Below are 25,644 nucleotides of genomic sequence, written 5' to 3'. Positions count from 1 at the left end.
GACTGATCATTCAGGGCTGTTATGGAGAGGGAAGATGCGCTTCTCAAAGAAAGGCTTTCAAGATATTGTTCCTGAAAATTTTTAGTCCTGAGGAGTTCACTAGATTTCATTCTCTTTGCTTTATATTTAGCTTACTTTCTATTTTTGAATTACAAGAGGGGCAGGACATGGATCAAATGTGGCCTCTTGAAAGCCCTTCCTTCTTCTTTTCTGTGATGCTATTTATATGACTGTACATGAACACATATACATTTTTCTCTTTACTCTATGTGTAAGTATATGCCATCTATTTTAATGTAATGAATCTAACAGTCCACCCATGTACAGCATGCCATAAGCCAAGTTTCCTAAAAGCAACTAGGTTATTATGTTGGTTTTATGTTTGCAATGGCTAGAAAAATAATTCCATGAAATGAATCTTAATTAACAATTAGAACAATAGATGTTCAAAGACAGTCTTCAGTATTTTGTAATCTTCAGGCATGCATTGGCTGAGCAATGCAAAATGTTTGTGTACCTAAAAGTACTGTCCTTCTGTATACCTGAAGAGTTGTCATGTTTTAAAAACATTCTTGTTCGGCTTTTGGGTTTATGATTGTTTTTCCACCCTGTATTTGTTGTTTTAAATTTATATATTTAAAGAACTAGAGAAAATATTTATCAGTCTTCTGAATTTATTCAGGACCATAGGTTCTCTGGAAATCTTTCATTCTATTCCATTAACATGAAGAAGTTAGTGTAGCTATTTAAAAATATAGAAATAGTAGACTTACTCATTTTGAAAAGAGACTGATGATACAAGTTTTCAAATCTTAATATGGCCTCAGCTGCAGAGAGACAGCAGATGAGATAGCAAGTGACAGATTTAATTCATTGGTCACAGTATACTTTATATATTTAAGCCCATCTGGCTGCTTCTGTGGACCTTCACTTGGCTGTCGCCATAAAATCTGAGGCAACCCATCTTATCCTTGCACAAATAGGCATGAAATCTATAAACCCAGCAGACATGAAGTGTGTATTAGTCAGAAAAGAATGAGTCTGCCTGGTGAACTTTCAGACTAGGCAGTGCACTTCGGATCACAGAAGATAAAGGGATCTGAAACATGAAATAAAATTTCCAATAAGGTAGCAGTTAAGGGCAGTGGTAGTGATTCCATGGCAAAATCGGTATTTGACCTCGATGTCACAAAACCTGAAATCTGAAATTCTTCACTGGAAGGAGTTGTTATTAATCGATCCATTTCCCATTCAAATAGGTATTCTTTTCCAGAGGAGGTTTGCTATTTGCATGATTTGTTTTATTGCAGTTTCTTATATTTTATTTAGACTTATTTTAGAATAATACAAGGCATGTTATCATAAAAAAAAAAAAAGTAAAAATCTGTCCACTGCTTAGTCTACAGGGAAAAGACACAGTTTTTTAGGTGAATAGATTTTCCTTTCTTATCTAGTTTATATTAATAGAATTAATAACACCACCTTTCTCCTTAAAGTACTAATCTCTCATTCTGAATCTCATGTCACTACCCATAGTAAAAAGCAACTAACCGTTGGATTTACGCAAGAGTAAAAATGGATATTTCAAAAACTAAACTGTGGAGTGGATAAAGCGATATCCACTCTAAGTAGAGGTTTTGAATTCTTATCCTCACCCTGTGCAGTAATAAAATTTCCAGTAAGCACTCACCATAGTGGTAAAAAATAAGAAAGACCGTATTTTGTCTTTGGGTTGCTTCATTTCAGTTAGAAAGCTTTGGTCACTGACAATGTTGTTACTGCTTTTCCTAAGGAGGTTCTTGCACAACAGTCTAATACAGGAAGAGCAGGAAATACTGATTCTTACTGCTACTTTATTCACTTAAAAAAAAATTAAAAATGTGCAGAAAAATACATGTTTTTTATTTTTATGTGGGATATTTAAGTATAAAATGTTTTCCAAATGGCCTGCTTGTTTGGTAATAATGAGACGACTTGACTATTTTTACTAATTCATAACTTTTTTTTTTAGTTATTTTTTAGCTTTTTCATCTATGTCAAGAGGGCAGGATTGGTTATTTTGTAGTTCTGTATGTACTTTTAAATATTCGGTCTTTTTTAATTGAGATCAAAGTCAGAGACTGCAAAGAATATGTTAAACTATGTACTACATGATGTAAGTCTTCTGTCAGGAGCTGCCAAATGTATCCCTCAATATCAACCTTATGTGAATGTATTTTGAATTTGTAATTTTGTGACTTTCACTTATGAAAGTGGATGTCTGGGTAGCTGACCTCTACCCATTCACAGAGCTCAAAGAACAGACTGTGCATGTTTCTTGCTTGTGCTTTCTTTTACTTGCTGTGGTCTTTGCTAAATTTCTGGATAATTTTCTGAAGCTAATGTTGCTTTGCTAAACTAAAAGTAATAATAAAAAGAAATAGCAGTCCCAGAGTCTGCAATTTACGAGCATAACTTCCTGTTTGTATGCCCAGTGGCCTGATTTTAGTGACTTTCTTAAATAAACAAAAATCATTGAAGTCGGAGGTACCTGTCCTGTATGGAAAAGAAACCATTTCTATCTAGACCTGTAAAAAGAGATTTTTAAAGAATAATCTGAAGGATTTCACCTTGAAAAAGCAGACTACAATTTTGTCAGTTCGCTTCATGCTTCCTTTTACAGTTGCTCATTTAATTAATTGGCTGCTCTGGGTATCTTTTTTTCAGATTCTCATGGAAACCCTGTGTCTTCAGAAGATCAAGTCAGTTTAGCCCAGCAGATTTCTGATGTAGTGAAGCAGCCTGCCTTTATTGCTGGAATTGGTGCAGCCTGTTGGATTATCCTCATGGTCTTCAGCATCTGGTTATATCGCCACAGGAAGAAGCGAAATGGACTCACTAGTACTTATGCTGGTATCAGAAAAGGTGCCGTATTTCAGTCTGCTGGCTGCTGAATGCCTGTTTACTGCCTGTTTACTTTGTCATCAGTCTCTTGTTCTAATGCAGGAATTATCAAATTACTCGATACTTTCCAGAAGTGTGGACCAGGAACAAATGAAATGCAGAAAGCAGCAGTATTTACGTAACATGTTAAACCTGACTTTAAAGCATAGTTTTAGAAAAATAACTAGACTAGCTTATCATAAAGATACTCCTACAAATGAGAAATGGACAAGGTGTATTTAAGGCTAGGAGCCTCCAATATGCCCTAGCTATCTGACACTGTACCATCTGAAAAGGAGTTGAGTGGATGGTAGTTCGTTGTACCTCCGGTTCAGGCCTTTTCTTGCTGCTAAGAATACTAACAGTGGTGTACATTACAGTAACGCTTTTGGTGTGTGTACTCGAATTTCCTTGTGTTCTGGGGCAATGTGGTGAAGTGGGTTTTTGCAAAAGCACAACAGTCAGTAATACTTTCCAACTCTTTCGTAAATGCCATAGTGAGACCCTTTGTTGTGACTTTCTGGGACTCACATCTGGCATCTGCATTTGGTTAGAATGGCAGCAGTGGGACTTAACTTAAAGCACTCCTCATTTTCATGTTATCAATAGCTTTTATATCAGATTCTCAGTGGGCAAGCAGTGGTTTACAGTATACTCTGTAACGAACAAAACTAGAATCTTTACCTGGAAGATATGGGATAAAACCTTGATTTGTAATGATTCGATAATGTTTTGATTATGCCCTGAATTTAAAGCTGAATTTAGTAGGATACAGTTCGTTACAGCTCAAAGCAGTACCTCATAGGTGCTCATAGACTGAGACCCATAAATTCTGGAATTAAACAGAAAATGGAAATTCCTGATTTTGAAGAAACAGAGGAAGAATGTTTGATACTGAGCAATCAAAAGATAGATCTAGATTTAAAAGGCACGCGCATCTTAATGTATGAAAGGTGTCGTGAGATTACGTTCTTTAGTCACTTCAACAATGACTGTGTGAATGGCAAGATGGATAAGCAAATATAACACAATTGTTTTCAAACAGTAGCAGTGTGTTGCTATGAAAAAAGAAGCTGTCCTAAAAATAGCAACGGAGTGAGTGGAAACATTATAGTTCTGGAGCGTTGCAGAGTTTTGGTGCCCTCCATGCTATTAATAGTATCAATGCTTGCAGTAAACTTAAGGCACAGTGGTTGTAGCAGAATTATAACGACAGAAATCAAGGATAAAATTTACCTTTGATTTTGTTCTGCTAGGATTTCTTAAGATAAGACAGACCCCAACGTTCTGCTGCATTGGCCTGCTCTGTTTTGTTTTACTAATAGCATGCTGCCATACTGCCTTTCTACAATTCTATCAAACTAACATCACTATGCTTTCAGCAGTACCTATGATTAAGTAAAAAGCATACAATTTGTCCTTAAAAATGGTTACTTTAATGACATCAGCTATTGTTCAAAACAGCTGTGTTTTTCAATATCTGTAAAAATATCTTTTGTGTAATTTGGTGGGGATTTTAATGAAAATACACAGAAAAGCAGAGTCTGCATCTCCATTACGAAGTATTCTTCAAGGGAAAAAGACATCTTTAGTGAAATATAAATCGCAAACTAGTTTGCCGCTCTGCAGTGCATCAAGTCATCACTGCAAGCCCAAACTTTCTTTAATCTTGCATTTGTTTATTTTTATATTTAGCTTCAGGCTTGACATCTGTTAAAGTACTTCACTACTCCCACACATACATTATGTACTAGCACTCTTACACACTCAGAAGGTTTATTAATAGAAGCTCTGAGAATTAAGATAGTCTTTCATGTAGTAGTGATAAAGATTTAGTTTAGTTGAACCTCTGTTCATCTGTTCCTCGGTTCCTGAAGAAACTAAACTGGGTTTAGTACTTAGCTCACTGGAGAATAATGAGACAGTAGTTTAAGGGTTTGGGGGGGTTTTTGTGTTCTTGTAATTGCAAATTAATTTTGAGACACTGGATTCTGTTTTAAGCAGCTCTGGTTTAAATGCATCTTTTGTTTTAATGAAAGCTTATTACTACAGTAATATGTTTCTGAAGGTACCTAAATTAAACTTGACTGTGTGAAAAGGCCTATCTCAAAGAAAATACAATGGTATTCCCGAGATAAAGAGCTGTGCTACAAATGAAGCCTGGAATGGGCTAAATGGTTGAGGGTTTCTTGACTTCTTGTGTTTGTTTTTTTATTTTTGCTTAGTGTCATATCCTTGGCAATAAATTGACTTGGTGAAAGTCGGGGGAAACTACAGCATATCCTAACAAGACACTCTGGACTCTCCGCAAATGAGTTATTTTAAAAATTACATTAAGCAGTTGTTTGCTTAGCCAGACCCTTTTCTTTCATTTGCTGATCAAATTCTGTCTCAGGGCTGCTTTTAGTGAATATTTTTTTTGTTTCTGTTACATTTCTTTGCTGTCATTAGATCGAAAAGGGCAATATTAGCCTTTTTCTGCCCATTAGTGATAGGAAAAACTATACTATATTGTCAACAGGAGAGGGAGCATGTGCTAATAGGAAGAGCAGATGCTGGTGCTCTGTATTGGGATTAGAGACCCCATTGATCCAAAGAGGATTTATAGTAGCTGTGAGACTGAAGATTGTCAAGCAATGTCATTGTTCTGTTGTTAACCTTTCTCTTTTAAAGCCGAGGGGTGAAAGGTAGAGAGGTGTTACATCCAGGGAGATATTTAACCTTTTTTTGTGATGGTTTAAGAAAGAAAGATAATAACTCTGTTTAACAGTCTAGTCTATGAAAACAAAAATTAATTGCTGCAGTAGGTTTTAGTGCCTTTATTTCAGTTAGAGTTGGTGCCATTCTTGATTCAGAGACAGTAAAACAGCAGGGCTCTTTGTTCCTTTATATGATTATTATTTTGTTTCTTTACTGCATACTTAAGTGTGCTTATTATTGCAGCGTAATGAGCATTTACTTAGTGAACTGCAGATAAGATTCAATAGGACTTTGATAAGGCTTTGTTAAGGAATTTGTCATTCTGCAGTCTGAAATTATTTACAGTGTGTGGGGGGGGTTATTTGTGCTAGCATTGTCAGAAAACCTTAAAATACCAAACTGAGGGGAATTTGAAAGGCTAAATGACAGTACTGGACCCTCAGAAGCAGAATAGAATATCAAGTTCTTTTCACAGCATGGTACCTGCAGAGACAAGCTTCTTTCTGAATCACAAATTTAATTTTATTTCCATATCTGTGTGACTGAGCTACTGGGTTAGTAATATACGTTTGTTTTACATTCAGCTGTCTGCTAGATTTATACTAATGTGGTATGTTTCCCTTTCTCTCTTCAGCCTTAATAACCAGTTTGTTTTTTGTTTTGATTTTTCAGTCCCGTCTTTTACCTTCACACCAACAGGTATATATTTGCACTTTTCCCCTCTTCTTTGTTACTTTAGCATGTGTTTGTGGTACTGTTCCTCTTTTTCTGACATAACCAGCTCAGCTGTTCTGAAGGGGTTTTGAACAATTTCATTAATGACAAGTATCATTATTTTGTTCCCTAAATAGTGTGTATGTGCTTTGTAGCTGACACTTTTTTCTGTTTGTGTTTTGTAGCATAATATTTGATGCAAGCATACTATTTTGTAGCACGATCCCATCACTTTGCACAATGTGGGCTCTCTTCTTGCACTGCAGTGGAATAATGTGTCCTGCATCTAGCGATGCAAAAGGGGCTTCTGCTGGAGGAGAGATGACTTAACAGTGCCCAGATGCTGACTTGAAAAGTATTCAGTGGGATTATAGTTAGTGAAACATTCGCTTCTTTTCTTTCCTCTGAATTTGCACTAAACCAGTGTCCTAGGAGTTGTCTGCTTTGGAAGATACAGAAAATCAAAGTGTTATAGCAGTTAGATTTCTTTGCCTGCTGCCTTAAACTATATTTGTGCTATGAAATTTTAAAATAATCATTCTGTTCTACATAAACAGAGGTTCATTTCAAATTCAGGGTGGGTTTAAAATCATCTTCTATTTCTTTTTGCTTGGAAATGTACAAGATATGATATAACCTGATGCATAGCCCACCAAAGTCCGTGAGAGCCTTTCTCTTCTGTTCTTCAGTCAGTTCCACAATCTGACAGCTATTCCTCTACAGTGGGTACAATTCAACACATTCAGTATCCAGCAGTATACTGCACGTGTTACTTTAACTACTGCCTGAGTGAACAGCCAGGTTGTTTATTCTTCCTTTGTTCCAAATTCCTTATTCTTACAAGAGTTCTATGAGACTTGCCGGAAATATGTATCCAGGCAGGGTGAATACCACCTGCCCCCTCCTCTCCAGACTCACTTTAGCAGGGCGTGTTAGCTTGGAATCAGCACTGCACTAATTTGGCCTCTGGGCAGCAGCTAAGTTACATCCTTCCAAGCTGGACCACAGATGAAACAAGCAATCTCATGTCTTGTCTATGTTCATCCACGTAGGCGTAATCATAATGGGTTAGATTCTTATCCACATGCATTTAATTGCAAGGAATAGTATCTTGTTTCAAAAGACATCCTATTATGTTTCGTGGAATTGCTCTAGTGTTCAGCATGAGTCAGAGTGGCCCTTAATGGTTCTGTCCTTTGAGATCCACGGTGAAGACTAGTTCCAGCTATTATTATTTGGCTGTTACTTTAATTGGCTTAACAGAGGGCTTCTGTTTCAATCACAGTTGTAGCACACTACTGAAGTTCTGCAGAGGTTGGTAGGTTAGCTAACACATATTTTCTCAGTCAGATTCTTAACATTAAAAGAAAATATCAGGGCTCTGTAAGATATGTCAAAGCTGCAAAATAAATAGCACTGAGATTTTTAAAGTAGAAAATGGAAAAAACCACAAAGTACGTAAGACATTTAAAGGAAAAAAATAATCCCCCTCATTAGTTCCATTGACTTTAAATGGAATCAGACCCTCTTCTGTAGCATTACCTGTAGTAAAAGACTTACCCGTAGCAATGCATCCTACATTTTAATCCTGTTATTGTAATCACTGCCAGCATTTATCTCTCTCTTGCAGACTCCCAGTTTGGAGTTCTTCTAAAGAGCAGAATTTGGCTGCTTTTTCCTAACACATTCCTAGTTGCAAAGTGTAGAATCCATCAGCACTTGTAAGGAGGCAATCTCCTTAACCCTTTGCTAAACCCAGTGCAAACCTGCAGAATTTATAGCACTGTTTCCTCATGGGCATTCACATCCTAAAAACTAAGTTTTCAACCATGATGCTTCCTGTGAAGGATATGTGATCCATGCTAACAAATAAATGCATGTGGATATCCACATAGTTAATGTGTAATGCTTCTAAAATACTAGCGAAAACTGTTTCTTCTAATTTAGGAGGTATTTTCTTTCTGCCAGACTTTTTTTTAATCAAGATATATATATATTTAGATTAAAAAGTATCATTAATAAATCCAATGATAAAATGTTACAAAATTATAAAATCTTCTATGTATTTCTGTAGTGTGATTGTTTCATGAGTATAGTGCAGTAACATTCAGAAAGAGCATGTGTTTCTGCAGTAAGTTCAGCTGTAATTAGTAATTATTTACATTGGAAGTAAGGTCTGTTTTAAAATCGTGATACCTAAGGTAGAGCAAAGTTTTAACATCTAGCCATTCATGAAATAAATATATGACTTAACTTCGTCCACAGAGTAACTCCACTGAAGTCAGTGCAGTTATGTTAAGGATAAGTTCAACCTGATATATGGCTTCCTGCTTTCTTAAATGATACATGTGCGTGTTTGTGTTTTTCAGAACAGAGCTGAAGTATAAAACTTTGTCGGAGCTAAGACTAGCAGTTATCAAGCAACATGAATATTATGTATAAACTTACATTTGAAGGAATAGCTTGCAGAATGGGACTCAGAATTAATGTATAAATGATGCGCGTTTATTGTCTTAGCTAAAATGAAACAAAGGCAAATTTAGTACTGGTATTTAAGGAGTCTTCTATGATTTTTAAATTATTTCCTTTTTTATCTTTAACTGTTTCAGTAACGTATCAGAGAGGAGGAGAGGCCGTAAGCAGTGGCGGAAGGTAATTATGTGCTTTATTTTTAAAGCTGTAAATCATGTGCAGCTATTTTAAGGATGCTAGGAGTACAATTGTCTTTGTAAGTGATGGCAGAATAATCACTTGGAAAGATACGTTTTAATTTATTATATTAAATTATACATTTTAGTCATATATATATTTCTGTTTAGAACGAAGATTATATGGTTTGAATTTTTAGGTTGATTTCCAAAGAATGAGTTAATATTTTTAGCTCTGTTACCTGTAAAAACTGCATCTCAAAAAATGAGCAGCAGAGGGAGCACTTGAACTTCAAAATAAAGACCTGGTTTACCAGCTGTTTAAGGGAGTAAAAGTAATTAAGTCGTGGCATTTATGAAGATTAAGAAATATAGCTGGTTCACAAACACTACAAAGACAGAACGTTTACTGGAAAAAATGCTGGAGACATAAATGGCTCATAAGGTGACTTTTTAAGAAGAAATCTTGCTATGAATGCAAAACAGTTAAAGCATCACTTAAAAGATGAGGCACTGAAGGACAGTGAAACAGATAGGTTTTTAAAGCCCCCCACTTTTACAGCCTAACCCATTACAAATTCAAGATTTAACTCCCACATGTTTACTGAGTTTACATTATTACTTAATGAATGGCAATGGACAAAATAGTAATTTACTTTTCCTGTGTAGAGTTGGAGTTTTGTTCAGGAGGCAAAATAACAGTTATAGCAAAAAAGGCAGGTCAGAGCAGTGTCACTTCAGTAGCACACATTTTTCTTTTCTAGGTCACATTCAAGCATGCCTTTTTCTAAGAATCTCAGTTAAAGATTTGGCATGATGCTTAAAAAAAAACCCTCTAAAATCTCAGAGAGCAGCTGGGCGATAAATTCCAATATTAATTCCTGTTTCACAAGTGTCATCTTGTGATTCCTAATTTGAAAGATGGTAGAAAAACTTGGTAATGTTAAATGTTAGACATAACATTCCACGTCTACTTGAGTGCTGTGCAGATGTGAGGCTACTCTGCTGCTGCTGCTGAACCTGGCACGTTAAGAGCAAATGCAGAAATCTCTGTCCAGCTGTATGCTGCTATGTTGTAGCCATAAAACCATGGAGGAAAGCCTCTAGAACAGCTACAAGGTGATTTTTGAATGGACAAATCTGTAAATCACTGGGTTGCTGCCTTCACCCCAGGATAGTGAGAAAATAAGAAAGAACAGAGATGAACTCTCTCCTCGCTGACAAGGTTGTTCAAAAAGGTATGCTGTTAACATCCTTTGTGTTCGTTGTGCTACTGTGCTTTTCTTGCTCTTCCCATAGCACAAGCTAGACAAAGCACAGTCACATAGACTCAGAGGACAGAAATGAACCTGGAAGTGTCCACATTGCATATAGTAATTTTGGTACTGCTAGGGATGCAACATCATTTTTTACTGTCCTAGTTTTAAGTATCAGTGCCATAATTTAGCAGTGTAATTGATTCAAGGTGCTAACAGATATGCTTCTTTTGTTCATTTGCATATATGGCATTTACAGGATACATGATGTACCGTATTTTATGGAATATGAAACATACTTCTGCAATCTAAAAAACTCTGTTATTTTTACATGTGAAACCTTCCTCTGATTCCCAAACCTAGGCTTTTCATTCCTTACATGATATTTGCAATGTTTTGGAGAGGTTTAGGATTTTTGCCAAGTGCAGTCATGTGAGCATGTTAAAGCATTATTCAGAATTCCAAATGTCACAGCGAAATATTTCAACATAATCCCCACTTCTGTGATGCTGAAAAACTACCCAGTTCTGTGGCAATCCCTTTTGTAGACAGAGTTCAAGTAATGGTAATAGTGGTGGATTGACTTCAGTCAGCAGCTAGGCACCCATACAGCCACTTGCTTAGTCCATCCTTACCCCAGACCCAGTACAGTAATTCCAAGAATTTGAGGAATTCCTCTACAGGTTAGAGATCTTTGGAAATTATGATCTCCAGTCATCACCAGGCTATGGAGCTGTAATGCAAACACCTCTTGCCTACAATTCCACCTAAATGGCTCCAATTAGTAAAATTTTTGTTTATTTGTGTATGTCACACCACTTTTCTTACATGACAGCAAGTATGAATGTAAAGTAAATTTCAGAAGCGGAGGACCTTTAATGGTATTCAAAAATCCAGTACATAGGTCTTGAAAATGCTGAAACATTCTGGAAGGCTTTGTCTCCTCCAAATGCCTTGAGGTGTAATGTCGTAATAGCAGAGTGGTAGGGGTAAAAAGCAAGGTATTTCAAATTAGCCAGCCTGCTCACAGGACTACATAGATGTACCTTTATTTCAGATTTACAAAAAATACTTACTTAGTGCATGTGTATTGGCTGATTTGTTAGCCAGACAGTAAGTCAAGCCTCATCACCTCCTATGTTGAATTGTCAGACGACATATGGGGTACAGAAATATATATACACACATATATGTATAGATCTTTTAAATGTCATTCTAAGACTATGACTTAAGCCTGTGGCACTGACAGATTATACCCCCTGCAACTGACTGCATGCAGTTTGTATTCTCAACTTGCAGTTTAAGAGGATTAGCATATTTTATTCTTGAAGAGCATCACATCTAATATTATGAGGACTAGATTCTGCACTGTTTTAAATGGGAAATTGCCTGTAAAATCCTGTGTTGAAAGAGACTGTGTTCCTTTTTTTTAAAAAATATGTATATGACAGTTGCTAAAAGTACATAGTTTTAAAAGCACGTTAGTTATCAAGGGCAATTTTAAGTTGTTAGGGATGCTGCTTATATAGAACTGTATAATGTGCCATTGCATTGTTAGTGTGAGAACTGAAAACACACCAAAGATTCTACAAAACATCCATCAGAGTGGAAACCAAGGAGCTCTATTTCTTTCTGCTGATGGCAGGAATACACTTTATTCCAAGTGCAGACAATATGCAGCATTGATATCTGGACATTTTTTAGGATGCTGTGTATTCCCAGTTACTTTAAACTAGCTGAGAAGCTGCTGCTGTTCCACCCACATGAAGATTAAGTGAGTGGCTTACTCATTAACAAAGATGTATCTCACATTCGGCATGCTTAGTGAGATCCGAGTACTCCCAAGCAACAGAGGTTTCTGTAATCTGCTGTGTTACCTTTGATCAGCTATAGTTGTACTCTCTAATAGTGAGGAGAACTTGGCGTCATAAGTCGCCAAGAATTTGGGAGTATTCACATCCAAACTCAGCTCTTATTTCTGTGTATTCCTCTCGCTTCCATGGGTGAATTTTTTCTTTGTTTGACTTGCCAGTTTTCCCTTTTTTACCTTGCTTTCTGTTAGAAAGGAAAAAGGGGCAGAAACATAAAAATACAACCTTCCCAGAAAAAAAATATGAAAAAACCATAACAAAAGTGGCAGGTAAAGCTTGCACAGCAATGTATACATGTAGTCAGCAAACTGAATGGATTCTGTCCTTGGCTGTACCTTTCAGAGTGTCATAGCAAGGAATAGGTTATACAGGAGACTAAAAGTAATGAAATAATTCAACCAGGCTATATTTTCCAGTGCTCAGGCCTTCAAATATGGCGTTGTAATATCGAACTTCTTGAGAAGAATATAGTTGCAGTGTGAAAATACTGTTGCTTAATTGTTGGAATAACCAAGCTTTGTTTTTAAAGACCAGGACTCCTTAACATCACTGAACCAGCCACTCAGCCCTGGCTAGCAGATACTTGGCCTAACACAGGGAATAATCATAATGACTGCTCCATCAACTGCTGCACATCTGGCAACGGAAACAGTGATAGCAACCTTACAACGTACAGTCGACCAGGTTAGATATGTTTCTACCTTCTAAGGAACCTTCTTTGCAGAGTATATACTTTCAGTACCTGAGAGTGTATACGGGTTTGTTTGGGGCTTTATTTCCAATGCGTTTAGACTTCATATAGTTTGTCCTTTATGTCATGATTATGCTTTCGATCCCTTTTTTTTTTCCCCCCCTTTGGATAGTTGTAGCAAGCTGTAGGCTAAAGGAGCCCCGGTAAAGTTCAATGTTATCAAAATTTGCACTAACCTGATATGTTTCAGCATCTGAAAAAGAGCAGATAAGGTGATTTTTACATTGATCTGTACATCCTTATTGCTGGGATGGGGAAGGATAAGTACCAAAATGACACTAGTGAGATTTTCCTTCTGGTTCGGGTGTGATGAAAAAAAAAAAAGAAAATAAAACTGCTACAGTACTGGCAAGACAGTCAGCCTACTTTGGCACATTTAAAACCTCCCTTGGGGTGCCATTCTGTACAAAATTGGATAGCTAGTTTTCTGTTCAGGGCACATGGATAAAAATGTTAACTTCACACTCTAAAAGCAATTTTGAAATGTTAGGTTAAGTGGTAGTTCCTAGGAGTTTGGGCAGGACTTGGAGTGCTCTTGAAGAAAACCTCATGAGTTCCACAAGGACACGGTTGGGGAAATATATCTGGAAGTGCTAACTGGTGCACATTTTGTTTTAAATAGACCTTAGATTTCTTTTGTTTTAACTCTGTCTGTGTTACTGGTAAGGAACGAAAATGAGTGTTTTCCACTACCAGCATGTCTAGCTGGTTTTTGCTAGTAGCATTTCCCAGCATTTCAGAGAGGGATTATGATTGCCAATACTGAAGTTGCGTAAGTGCAAAACAGCATTACCTCCTGTAATTAATGTGAAACCAGTCATATTGTGATGGTGATAATCCATCTCCTGCTATATGCTGTCTGACAGTGACCAGTGCCAGGTGCTTCAGAGGAATGTGAGAGATTTTAACATTGGAGACTTTTATCTTATGCTGAGTATGTCACATTGACAAATACCTCCTTAAAAAGATTTCTGATACAGAGACACTTCAATTTGAGAAGTACTGATCTACCAAGTTCTAACAACTGAAACTTACAAATTCAGAAGAGGAAGAGAATGCACATTTTTGAGGGTTGTAAAGTATTCTAACACCTTGTGATGCGGTGCAGTGGATTTTTCTCAATTTAGCGTTTATATTGCACTTGATTGTGTTACAAAGTGATTCCTTCCTTTCAGATAGTGCTTATGAGCTTGAAGGTCAGACAAGATGCTCAGAGTGGTCTCTTCTCTTCTGAAAAGTCTGGCAAATATTCTTAATTATGTCAGTTTGGCCTTGACTTATGCTCTAAAGTAGCAGAGTTGGATGTCCTCTGTATAGCTGTGAACATGCTAAGTAAATGTGCAGTTTTAATTTCTTTTAAGTATAATACTGTCTTCCAAGTCTGCAGAATGGGAATGGGTTATTCTAGAAGTAGATGCTGTAAAAAAAATCTAACAGAATATAGCTTCTGTCATATAGGTAAACCAGTTTTGTTTAAGTACTTTGTATGAGGAATTCTAATACATCAATGTAAAAAAAATATACCTACTGCATGTACTGTATCAATTATATTGCCTTACACACAAACTAGATGTAGCTGAAAATGGAAAGAACCAAAAATATGTGTTATAAGTGACAGTGCAAGGGTAGTATAGCAAAGTATGAGGTATTAGGAATGAAGAAAATGCTGGATATATAATTGTCCAATATAAGACAACGGACTTGGCAAGGAAAGAAGAAAGGACTAGCATGATTTCAGTAGGTGGGAGAGAAAGCAAAAAGGAAAGCATTTCAAAAGTAGAAATCAAGAAGTTGAAGACTGTGAAGCAATAAATAACAGCGCACATGAGAAAGAAAACTGTATCAAACAGTAAAATGTCAAAAATCACATACTGGGAGGCATGAAATGTGCAATGATAAGTTGTATGTGGCATGTTCTGATATTGTTCTTTAATCATGGAAAATGTGGATTGGTGGTTTTCTTCCTCAAGTAGTAGTTTTATTTCTGTCTTTCAGCAAAGATTTCTCAAAAACCATTTATATATTAGGGAATATTTTTGAATTGAATGTTGTCTATATTTAGCAGTTATTTCATTTAGTATAATGGTCAAATTCTGAATTGTGTACTTATTTTCACTTGGCTCTCTCTCCAGTAAATTAATTGTGGTCACAGGTGATGGACTTCAAGTTTTGAATCAAACTCGTTAGCATAAATACAACATCTTTTAAAAGAGAAAAACTATATTCCTGATGATTGTTACATAATTATTGATGCATTAATCAACTGGCAGATGAGAAATTTTGCTTAATGATCATTGAAAACTGTTTTCACTAAGCCTTCTAACTGCCGACCCACAGACTGTGTTACTCCATTCAGTATTCTTCCAGTGGACTGCATATGCAGAAGAAAAAAACGTGTGGACCTGCTGTCACTGTCACACAGAAGCAAGAGAATGCAGAAAGGCAGCCACTCTGGTTCATATGGTAGTGGCCAAAGCATCAGTAAATGTTTAATATATTCTGTGCAATAAGTGGTTATCTCGTGATGCAGTAACTATTAGAAGTGTGAATTCGTGCTGCCTATATGATACAAAATATATGTATGCATACAGGACAGTGGTATTACTACGGTAATACTTATTTTGCAATAGCCAAAGCAACTAAAATTTAGCAAAAATCCCAGATTGCTTTCCTGTCTTCTTGTTTCAACCCAAAATATAAGATTGTACAAGGAAACAATGATGAAATAAAGACCTGCTACTGGGTACTGAGTTACCTTGCACACTGTACTGTTTCTCTTTTTTTCTGTTATGTATAATCGTTTTTCAGTCTGTTTTATAAAAGTCTGTTGTATCTCTGTTTCTTACCACACGTACAAAGAAGTCTAAATGCTGTTGAGAAGACATGGGATAATTGTTGCGTTTAATTATTCCCACTATTAAGTTTTGGTTACCTTTTTCCTTTCAATGCGAATTATTTTAATCACAGTTATTGATTGGATCTCCATACTGCTTTGAGAATAATGTTTAAAAATGTGAGTGTTTATATGGCCAGTGTCGAAAAAGCCCAACAAGGTAAGTCATTGTAGATACCATTCAGAAGATCTGAATTTATGGTGAATCGAAACAGTGAACATTATTTTTGAAGCAGTAGCTTATAAGGCAAATAATAATCTGTAGATTATTTAGTTAATTACGCTATCTCTGCTTCATGGATGCAAGCCATATAGTTATATACCAAAATTTTTTAAAGGGAATTTCATTGAAAGTATAGCGTAAGCGAACAGAATGACCTTTTCTTTTTTCTTTCCTCTGTGGTTAGCCGATTGTATAGCAAATTACAACAATCAGCTGGACAACAAGCAAACAAACCTGATGTTGCCTGAGTCAACTGTATATGGTGACGTGGACCTCAGCAACAAAATCAATGAGATGAAAACCTTCAATAGTCCAAATCTAAAGGATGGAAGATTTGTCAGCCAGCCTGGGCAGCCCACTCCTTATGCCACCACTCAACTCATCCAGTCAAATATCAGCAATAATGTTAACAATGGCAGCGGGGATACGAATGAGAAACACTGGAAACCCTCTGTTCAGCAAAAGCAAGAGGTTGCACCTATACAGTACAACATTATGGAGCAAAACAAATTAAACAAAGGTGAAGAGCTTTTAGCTTGTTTCTCCTCTTTAGGCATCAGAGGAGTTTTGACCTTCTGCTGCTGGGAGTCTAAAGCTTTCAGGTTCAGCAATTAACAGACTTCTGTGGTGCTTTTAGATTTCTCTCTCTTTAGATTCAGAAATTCACAGTTAGTAGTGTCAGGAAGTTAATTAGCACCACAATAACCTTCAGATATTGAATTTATTATAACAAATAACAAGCTGTATCTTTAGAAAAGCGTTAAATAAAATAAAATGTCCTATGGATTTGAGATTAATTTAAATGTAATAGTAGTTAAGGGATTGATTAGGACAGAGGCCAGATATTTTATTCATAAGCCAGATGCATGGTAGTCACATTATTCTCTACCTTAAATTTTAAATAGGTCAACCTACTCTTTTCAGTCATGGATGGAGACTAATTAAATCTACATGTTCATGTAAACGAATGAAATTTTGCATATCGAACTCTGTAAAATGGTATTGTGTTGTACTCTGGGGACACAAATGGAGTGATCCAATTCATTTTAGACTTGTCCCTAGCAAGCCTTTGATTCACATATTGAGAGGCAATACTACTGCACACAGTTTTGGAAACTAAATTCCTTTGTTACCCTGACTGAAGCCTGTGGATCCAGAAGCTAAAAATAAATTGATATTAGTGTTAACGGGAAACATTAGAATGTACTTTCGTGGCCTTGAGGGCATGTTTTTTTAATATAGTGTGTGGGAGTTGGAAGAAAGAGGTATGTGATTTCTTGCTAGTCCTCCAGGCTACCATGCAGCCTCCTTTAATAACCTGATTTGCAAAACAGTATCCCTAGGAACTGGACCCATTCTAACTTGGAAGTTTTTGCATGAATTGTTGTAGCTTAAGTGCTGGCATAGTGATAAGTTATCCAGTAAAAAAAACGCATTTCATTGCAGGAATGTTGATTTCTCAACCGGACCTATCTACTTACAGAGGAGTTCAAAGGGCAATATAAAATGTGACACCTTCCCTTGATTTAAACATGTCAAAAGAAAATCCAATTTTTGTGACTCTTTACTAGAGGGTGAAAGCTGTAATTTTTTTATAATTATGTTTTCTTTCAAGAACTGTGTATTACATATCCGTTTTGGAATTAAAACATGTTTGGTTTTTATGCCCTGGAAGATACTGCATCTTTCAAACTGTGTATATTACAGCTATTACAGCTGCATATTCTCTAGCATATCACAGTCGGGAAAGGCCCCTTTAAAGCATTGTCTGCTGACAGTCATATATACATATCTCAGAGTGCTGATTTACTGTTTATCCTCTGTGTAAACATATGTGGTTTGTAGAGCTTCAGCGTGGTCTCTGGAATGCAACTAGGCTGAGAAACTATTATAGAATGCACTCTGGTGTGGAATTTATCATTTTGCTCTTTTTCCCATGCTTACATTATCAGAAACATTTCTGCAGCAGATGGGGACTGGATTCTTAGTTTTGTTTATTTTTTGTTTTGATTTGCTATTTTATGAGTCAATATTCTCGTCTGGGTTTTCTCATTTCCTAAGTCAAAACCATCTTGCTGATGATTATACCTATAGCTTTTGTGATGGGAAATAACCATTTAGATGAGTTACATGCTGTGCTTCATTGTCACTACTTTATGTCCAGTGGTTCTGTTTATCACACAGTTTTTCTCTGTAAATTATAATTGCTTTTTGGCACAAGAGAATGGTTTTGTCAGATGAGTATTTTATTTCTGATAAAGTTTTACAAATCTGGTTGCTGAATCTAGATTTAAAAGTAACATGTATATTTCAAGTGCCTTGGAGCTGGAGAAGGAGGTTACAGTAAGAGCCATTAGCAAAAAAAAGGCCCCGCCTGTAGCCAGAACCTGCATGACCCAATGTAAACAGAAATCTTGGAGCCCACAGGTGTTAAACAAAGACCTCTTCTCTTGTAAACCAAATTCAGTGGAGCTGCATTGTTGCTCCAGCAGATCATTCAGTCTTTGTAATATCGGGCTGACTCTTGTGTGGGTTTGTCACCTTTGAAATACAAAAAGTAGCTACCACAGTCCATTGGCTGCCCTACATGCGTAAATTAAGCAGAGACCATGGAAAATCAATCAAGATGACAGTCTGTTCGTATGCAAAATGCTCACACAGGTCGTGTGTGTGTGTATATATATATATAATAATCCATTGAGACTTAATTGTTTCAGATGCATTGCGACAGCCCTGTGCATAGGATTTTGTTTTGCTTCATTTTTGCTGTGGAGCTACTAACTTCCCATGATCTTCCTTAAACTTATGATATTAGAGACCATATAAAAATAAAACGTGATTGTAGGATGGATTTCCTTTCGAAAAATGAATTGATTTCTTCCTCACTATTTTCAGGAGATGTTACTTTGTGTTATGAAGCAGGTATATAAAAGTAGATGTGCTTCTGAAAGGTAGCACTAACTATACTATTAAACTTGCAGATTACCGGGTAAATGACAACGTTGCTCCAACTATTCCATACAACCAGTCATACGACCAGAATACAGGTGGATCCTACAACAGCTCGGACAGAGGCAGTAGTACATCTGGTGAGTATGTACAGTGTTTACTAAACCTTAGGGTTTTTTGGTGTTTGGGTACTCTAGCCATAGCTAGCAGTAGTTACTGGACTTACAGAACTGATGATGGGGAGGAACCTACTGACAGTAATACAGCACAGGGATGGTAAATAGCATAGAAAATGGCCCAACAGGTGCCTGCATTTCTGTTGTATCCTAATGATTGCTTAGTGCCATCTAAATGACAGTTAAGTAATTGATTGTCCAAAATTGTGAAAGTCATGAAATCAAATAGAATTTGTATTTCCTGATGTTAATGACCTATTGGTTATATTAAGGCCTCCAGATGGACAATTCATAGAAATTCCTTTTCAGCTGTTGCGGAAAAAAAAAAGAAAAAAAAAAAGAGGATTTTAATTTATGTATCACCTTCCTGGTACTTTACTGACTTCCTTTCAATCTCTTGGTTCTACCTACCCACGATAACTTTATTCATGAACAGGCTTAAGATAGTAGAACATTTAAGTGATACCTAACAGAAAGAAAGTTTTCATTTTTTAGTTTAAACCCATGCATTACATTGAATAAAAGAGCATGCATGTTTATATATAATTTGTGTATATTTCAGTGACTATATGTCAAAACTATCATTGTACATCATTCAAATATAGACAATAGATAATTACAGTTAAATTTTGTTTCTCATCAGCATCTTCCATGCAAAATATCTAAAAGTCCTTCATAAAAATCTTGAAACAAGACAGCTTGTTGTACTGGAGAATGCTGAGTAGGGCACTGAAATTGTACTCTGTGCTTTGGAATCACAAAATATGGTTTAATTCAAAAGCTATTGCTTGTGATCGTTGTGTAACCTATTCACTTTCATCTTTGATTTCTGGTAGAGGTCTGTGAAATGTTCAGAGCTAAACCAGAAATGACACATAAGCTTTACTGTAAGTCTGATACCTGGCCTATGTTTATTTACATCTCACCAATTATAGCGTGAGTTATAGTCACAGTCGGCAGCTCCCTGGACTTTACATCTACTGATCGAGGCAAAGACTTTTCTTTTCACCTTTTGTTCTGCTGTTGCCTTTGATAGCCTGGTTGCCTTAATCCTCTCTGTGCTCCACCTTAACCGGTTGTGACTGAAGCATAAACATATAGCCTACTGTGCCTTTGGGTGACCTGAATTCTCAGTGACTGGTGTGAGATAAGCATGGCTCACAATTCTCCCAGCTGCGCAGGGGTGTTCTTCTGGGAGGCAGCCTTTTGCCCATTCTTGGGTCTGCAACATCAGGATGTGATTCTGAGCATGTGCTAAGTGACTCTAAGACCTGAAATTCAGCATGAAACATCTGAGAGGTATGAGCCCCTACAAATTAAAAATGAGAAGGTGATATTCTCCATGCTGACACCTATTATGATTATTCATAATGCTAAGAATTTATAGTCCTATACCAAGGACTCCAACAGGAACGAAGCAAGGTGACCAGAGTAATAAATAATTGTGCTGAACCTAGTATATATCATGGTGCTTAGGGTAGAGAGTGCAGATGATGGTCACCTTGGGATAGTTAGTGTCTTTGTTCACATACTGAGAACCCAGAAATGATTGTACATAGCTAAAACATATTTGTATCTGGCAGCTCATATGGGACAATAATAAGCAGAACTACTATCCCTAAGAATGGAAAAACTAAGACAGCAGAGGTGAAGAAAAAAAAAAAGCTTCCTAACTCTCTGCAGCGTATTTAATCATGTGTATAAGGGATGTAACTGTGGTAATGTAACACCACACCTCAGTTGAAGAGAGGATTATGAAGGATTCTAAAACATAGTAAAAAATACGATGACTTTATCTATGTTTAAAGAAATAACAGTAGCAAGGATAAAAATGTATACCAAGAAACAACGGTAGAGTCACTTGTGATCATAGCCATGTCCAAAGTTAAAATTCAAGACTACCTGAATAATTAGTCCTATTCAAACTTATTGGAGCTATTAAAGCTGGATTGTTCTATTATCACAGAATCATTAGGTTGGAAAAGACCTCTAGTATCTTTGAGTCCAGCTGTTCCTATCAACCACTAAACCATATCCCTGAGCACCTCGTCTACCTGTCTTTTAAATACCTCCAGGGATGGTGATTCTACCACCTCCCTGGGCAGCCACTGCCAGTGCCCAATGATCCTTTATGTGAAATTTTTTTTTCTGATGTCCAGCCTCAACCTCCTCTGGCTGAGCTTGAGGCCATTCCCACTTTTTCTATCCCCTGTCACTTGGGAGAAGAGGCCAGCTCCCTCCTCTCTACAACCTCCTTTCAGGTAGTTGTAGAGAGCAATAAGGTCTCCCCTCAGCCTCCTCTTCTCCAGGCTAAACAACCTCAGCTCTCCCAGCCGCTGCTCGTAAGACTTGTTCTCCAGCCCCCTCACCAGCTTCGTTGCTCTTCTCTGGACATGCTCCAGAGCCTCAACATCCTTCTTGGAGCGAGGGGCCCAGAACTGAACACAGTATTCAAGGTGTGGTCTCACCAGTGACGAGTACAGAGGGAGAATAACTTACCTGGACCTGCTGGTCACACTGTTTCTGATACAAGCCAAGATGCCATTGGCCTTCTTGGCCACGTGGGCACACTGCTGGCTCGTGTTCAGTCAGCTGTCAACCAGCACCCCCAGGTCCTTCTCCTCCGTGCAGCTCTCCAGCCACTCTTCCCCCAGTTTGTATCACTGCATAGGGTTGTTGTGCACCAAGTGCAGGACCCGGCATTTGGCCTTGTTAAACCTCATCCCATTACTCTCAGCCCAGCAGTCCAGCCTGTTCAGATCCCTTTGCAGAGCCTCCCTACCCTCCAGCAGATCAACACTTCCACCCAGCTTAGTGTCATCTGCAAACTTACTTAAGGTTTGCAGATCCCCTCATCCAGGTTGTTGATAAAGACATTGAACAGAACTGGACCCAGCACTGAGCCCTGGGGGGCACCACTTGTGACCAGCCTCCAGCTGGAGTTAACTCCGTTTACCACCACTCTTTGGGCCTGGCCATCCAACTAATGTTTCACCCAGGAGAGTGTGCGTCTGTCCAGGCCAGAGGCTGACAGTTTCCTAGGCAGAATGCTGTAAGAAACTGTGTCAAAAGCTTTGCTGAAGTCCAAGAACACTACATCCACAGCCTTTCCCTCATCCAGTAGTCGAGTCATTTTGTCATAGAAGGTGATCAGGTTAGTTTGGCAAGATCTGCCTTTCGTGAACCCATGTTGACTGTGCCTGATCACCCGGTTCTCTTGCGTATGCTGTGCGGTAGCACTCAAGATCACCTGTTCCATGGCTTTCCCGTGGCCTGTAGTTCCCTGGATCCTCCCTCCAACCCTTCTTGTAGATGAGTATAACATCGGCCAGCCTCTAGATAAGTGGAACTTCCCCAGTCAGGCAAGACTGCTGGAAGATGATGGAAAGGGGTTTGGCAAGCACATCCGCCAGCTCCCTCCATACCCTTGGAAGGATCCCATCCGGTCCCGTAGACTTGTGAGTGTCTAATTGGGCAAGCAAGTCTCTAACCCCTTCCTCTTGGATCATGGGAGCTTGGTTCTGCTCCTCTAACTCCTGGGTATGTACACACAGGGAACAACTTTTCTTACTGTTAAGACTGAGGCAAAGAAGACATTAAGTACCTCAGCCTTGTCCTCATCCTTTGTCACAGTTGTTCCCTTGGCATCTAATAAGGACTGAATATTTTCTCTGGTCCTCCTTTTACTATTAATGTATTTTTAGAAAGATTTTTTATTATTTTTTACTGACTTGGCTAATCTGAGCTCTAGTTGGGCTTTAGCCCTTCTGATTTTTCCTCTGCATGATATAACTTCCTCCCTGTAGTCCACCCAAGACGTCTGTCCCTTCTTCCAAAGTTCATAGACATTCCTCTTCTTTTTGATGTCCACCCATATCTCTCTGGTCAACCAGGCTGTGTTTTTTTTTCCCCGACGGCTTTTTCCAGCACATGGGGACAGCTTGCTCTTGCTCTGCTAGGAGTTCCTTCTTGAGGAGCACCCAGCCCTCGTGGGCTCCCTTGCCCTTAAGGACTGTCTCCCATGGGACTTTATCAACCAGCCTTCTGAACAGTCCAAAGTCTGCCCTCTGGAAGTTTAATGCGGTTGTTCTGCTATCCCCCCCACCTAGAACTGAGAATTCTATCGTCTCATGATTGCTTTGCCCCAGGCGTCCTCCAACCATCACATCCCCAACAAGGCATTCTCTGTTCACAAGCAGTAGGGCCAGGAGGGCACCTTCTCTTGTCAGCTCTTTCACCAGTTGTGTAAGGAAGTTGTCATCCACACACTCCAGGAACCTCCTAGACTGCTTTCTCTCCTCTGTATTGTACCTCCAGCAGACATCCGGAAGATTAAAGCTATTATGAGCTATAATTTCACAGTAATAGTAGTTGAAAACATTTGTGCAATACTTCATCGATCTTCTTTCTTCTTTTTTTTGTGTTATTTCAGTTTTTTCAGCAATTATTTTCAACTGCACCTGCCCTTTAGTCTAAAACTAGTCATTTCATTGTGCCTAAAACATTTCAGTGGACAAGTACAAATTACATATATTCAATGGCTTAATGCAACAGTGGAACTTTAATAGATCATATCTGTATCATATTGTATTTTAGGTTCCAACAATTAAACACTATAAAGACACTTTAGAAAATATGTCTATAGCTCATTTGGGCTAGATGTTAATCTATAATGTAATTAATAGAAGTCGGAAGCTCACTTTTAATGACATATTGCTTGTAAAAGGCATTTATGGTTTTATCGCTATTTGGCTATTTATTAACAATTCAAGTTTTTTATCCCATATGCTTTTTCCATGCTGTGTAAAGTTTCTGGCTAAATTCAAACACTTAAGAATGTATAGTGATTTTACAAAGAAGCACCAATTACTAATTCTTTTAAAAAGGAATATCAGTTTATTCCAATTCAACACAACAGTAAATTCCCAGAGAAGAAGAATCGAAAGGATCTCAGAGGGTCTATGGTTATTTTGTTTTTCAAAATGTAGTAGTGAGGAGATACTTCAAAGCATTACAAGTATTTACTGCTTTTTATTCATAGGGAGTCAAGGACACAAGAAGGGTGCTCGGACCCCAAAGGCTCCCAAGCAGGCTGGCATGAACTGGGCAGATCTTCTTCCACCCCCTCCTGCACATCCACCTCCCCATAGCAATAGTGAAGATTACAGTCTTTCAGTTGATGAAAGGTAAGGAAAATGAATACATCATCCATTTCTCAATTTAATCACAACTGAACTGTAATTTGCCCTACGAGCTGGTAATGAGACCTTCCTTCAGTACTGTCCTGGTGCTCCTCAACTGTCTGTAGTGTGACTATTTAGGGAGATCGCTTACTGACAGTGGTGTACATCCACTCATACAATCTTAATAAGCTGTTTTCAAAAGCACATATAATAATGATTTTTTTCTGACCTATTTATATACGTATCAGATAAGCTAATTACACAGTAAAAATTTAAGTCCTTATTTTCTTAAAAAATTAATTTTAGCTATGACCAAGAAATTCCTTGTCCTGTCCCACCTGCAAGGATGTATCTGCAGCAGGATGAGCTAGAGGAAGAAGAAGAAGATGAGCGAGGTCCTACTCCACCTGTCCGAGGAGCAGCTTCCTCTCCAGCCGCTGTCTCCTATAGCCATCAGTCAACTGCCACTCTCACCCCCTCTCCCCAGGAGGAACTCCAGCCCATGTTACAGGACTGTCAGGAGGATCTGGGACACATACAGCACCAGCCTGAACGGAGGTGTGTCAATGCAAATGTAGCAAGAGAGATGTGACAAGAGTCATCCTGGCCTCACTGAAAATTCCTGCTGAATTCAGTGAGGCCAAGATTTTCCCTCATGATATTTCTTCTGTTAAGATTTAACTTCTAATCCAGGATGCTAGAACTATTTGTAACCGAAGAAATATGTAATTAAGTTGCTTTATTATTATACCATAGAAAGAAATGTAGTATATCACTTTACGGTACTCACGGTGCTGACACAAGTTAAATTCACAGTCATCAGGATATTAAAGTGGTATCGTTAACACAGCTTACCATATAATTACAGTTCCATTGTTTCCAATAGATTTACTGTATTATTACCATAAAATAGCATGCATTATTTCACAGTAACTGTGCAATTAACTTGTCACCAGTATGTACGAATATAGATAAATTTATAACCTATAGATTTTCCTCCTCTCATAAATCCAAATACATGAAATTATTGCTTGCAAAATTTTCTTAGCATTTCTGCCTACCCTTATTTAAAGGAATGACCAACATTAACGAAGATAGATATTTGTTAGAGGGAAATGTTGTTTCTTCTCTGAGTTGCTTTTAATGCAAACTATTTTGCATATACAGTCTCACAGCTTCTTTTCCATAAAACAAGGAATTCTGAATGAGGCTTTTTATGTATGATATTTTCTTAACTTGCTTTTTGTTAAGAAAATACAGCTCTTCAATCCCAAATTATATTTCTTTTATGGTTTTCTTTCTCCAGTGGTTTGAACATACTGCTTTTTACCACAAATATACTAACTTACCTGCAATAT

At 37.7% G+C, this 25,644-nt stretch overlaps 1 protein-coding gene across 8 annotated transcripts in view; it reads left to right on the top strand.

The window, feature by feature from the left end:
• ROBO1 (roundabout guidance receptor 1) overlaps positions 1–25,644 on the top strand; it is a 620,749-nt gene that overhangs the window by 578,253 nt on the left and 16,852 nt on the right. For 6 of the 8 annotated variants that reach the window (XM_054076881.1, XM_054076902.1, XM_054076906.1 and 3 more), the window contains 8 exons: positions 2,707–2,904; positions 6,295–6,321; positions 8,946–8,988; positions 12,641–12,795; positions 16,163–16,498; positions 18,960–19,067; positions 24,145–24,289; positions 24,593–24,844. In XM_054076881.1, the coding sequence (XP_053932856.1) occupies positions 2,707–2,904; positions 6,295–6,321; positions 8,946–8,988; positions 12,641–12,795; positions 16,163–16,498; positions 18,960–19,067; positions 24,145–24,289; positions 24,593–24,844 (1,264 nt within the window). The remainder of the gene's footprint in view (positions 1–2,706; positions 2,905–6,294; positions 6,322–8,945; positions 8,989–12,640; positions 12,796–16,162; positions 16,499–18,959; positions 19,068–24,144; positions 24,290–24,592; positions 24,845–25,644) is intronic. The other 2 variants (XM_054076894.1, XM_054076888.1) reach the window with 2 other exon arrangements.

Source organism: Cuculus canorus, chromosome 1, assembly GCF_017976375.1.
Source record: "Cuculus canorus isolate bCucCan1 chromosome 1, bCucCan1.pri, whole genome shotgun sequence".
NCBI lineage: Eukaryota > Metazoa > Chordata > Aves > Cuculiformes > Cuculidae > Cuculus > Cuculus canorus.
This window is presented reverse-complemented; position numbering and strand designations above follow the sequence as displayed.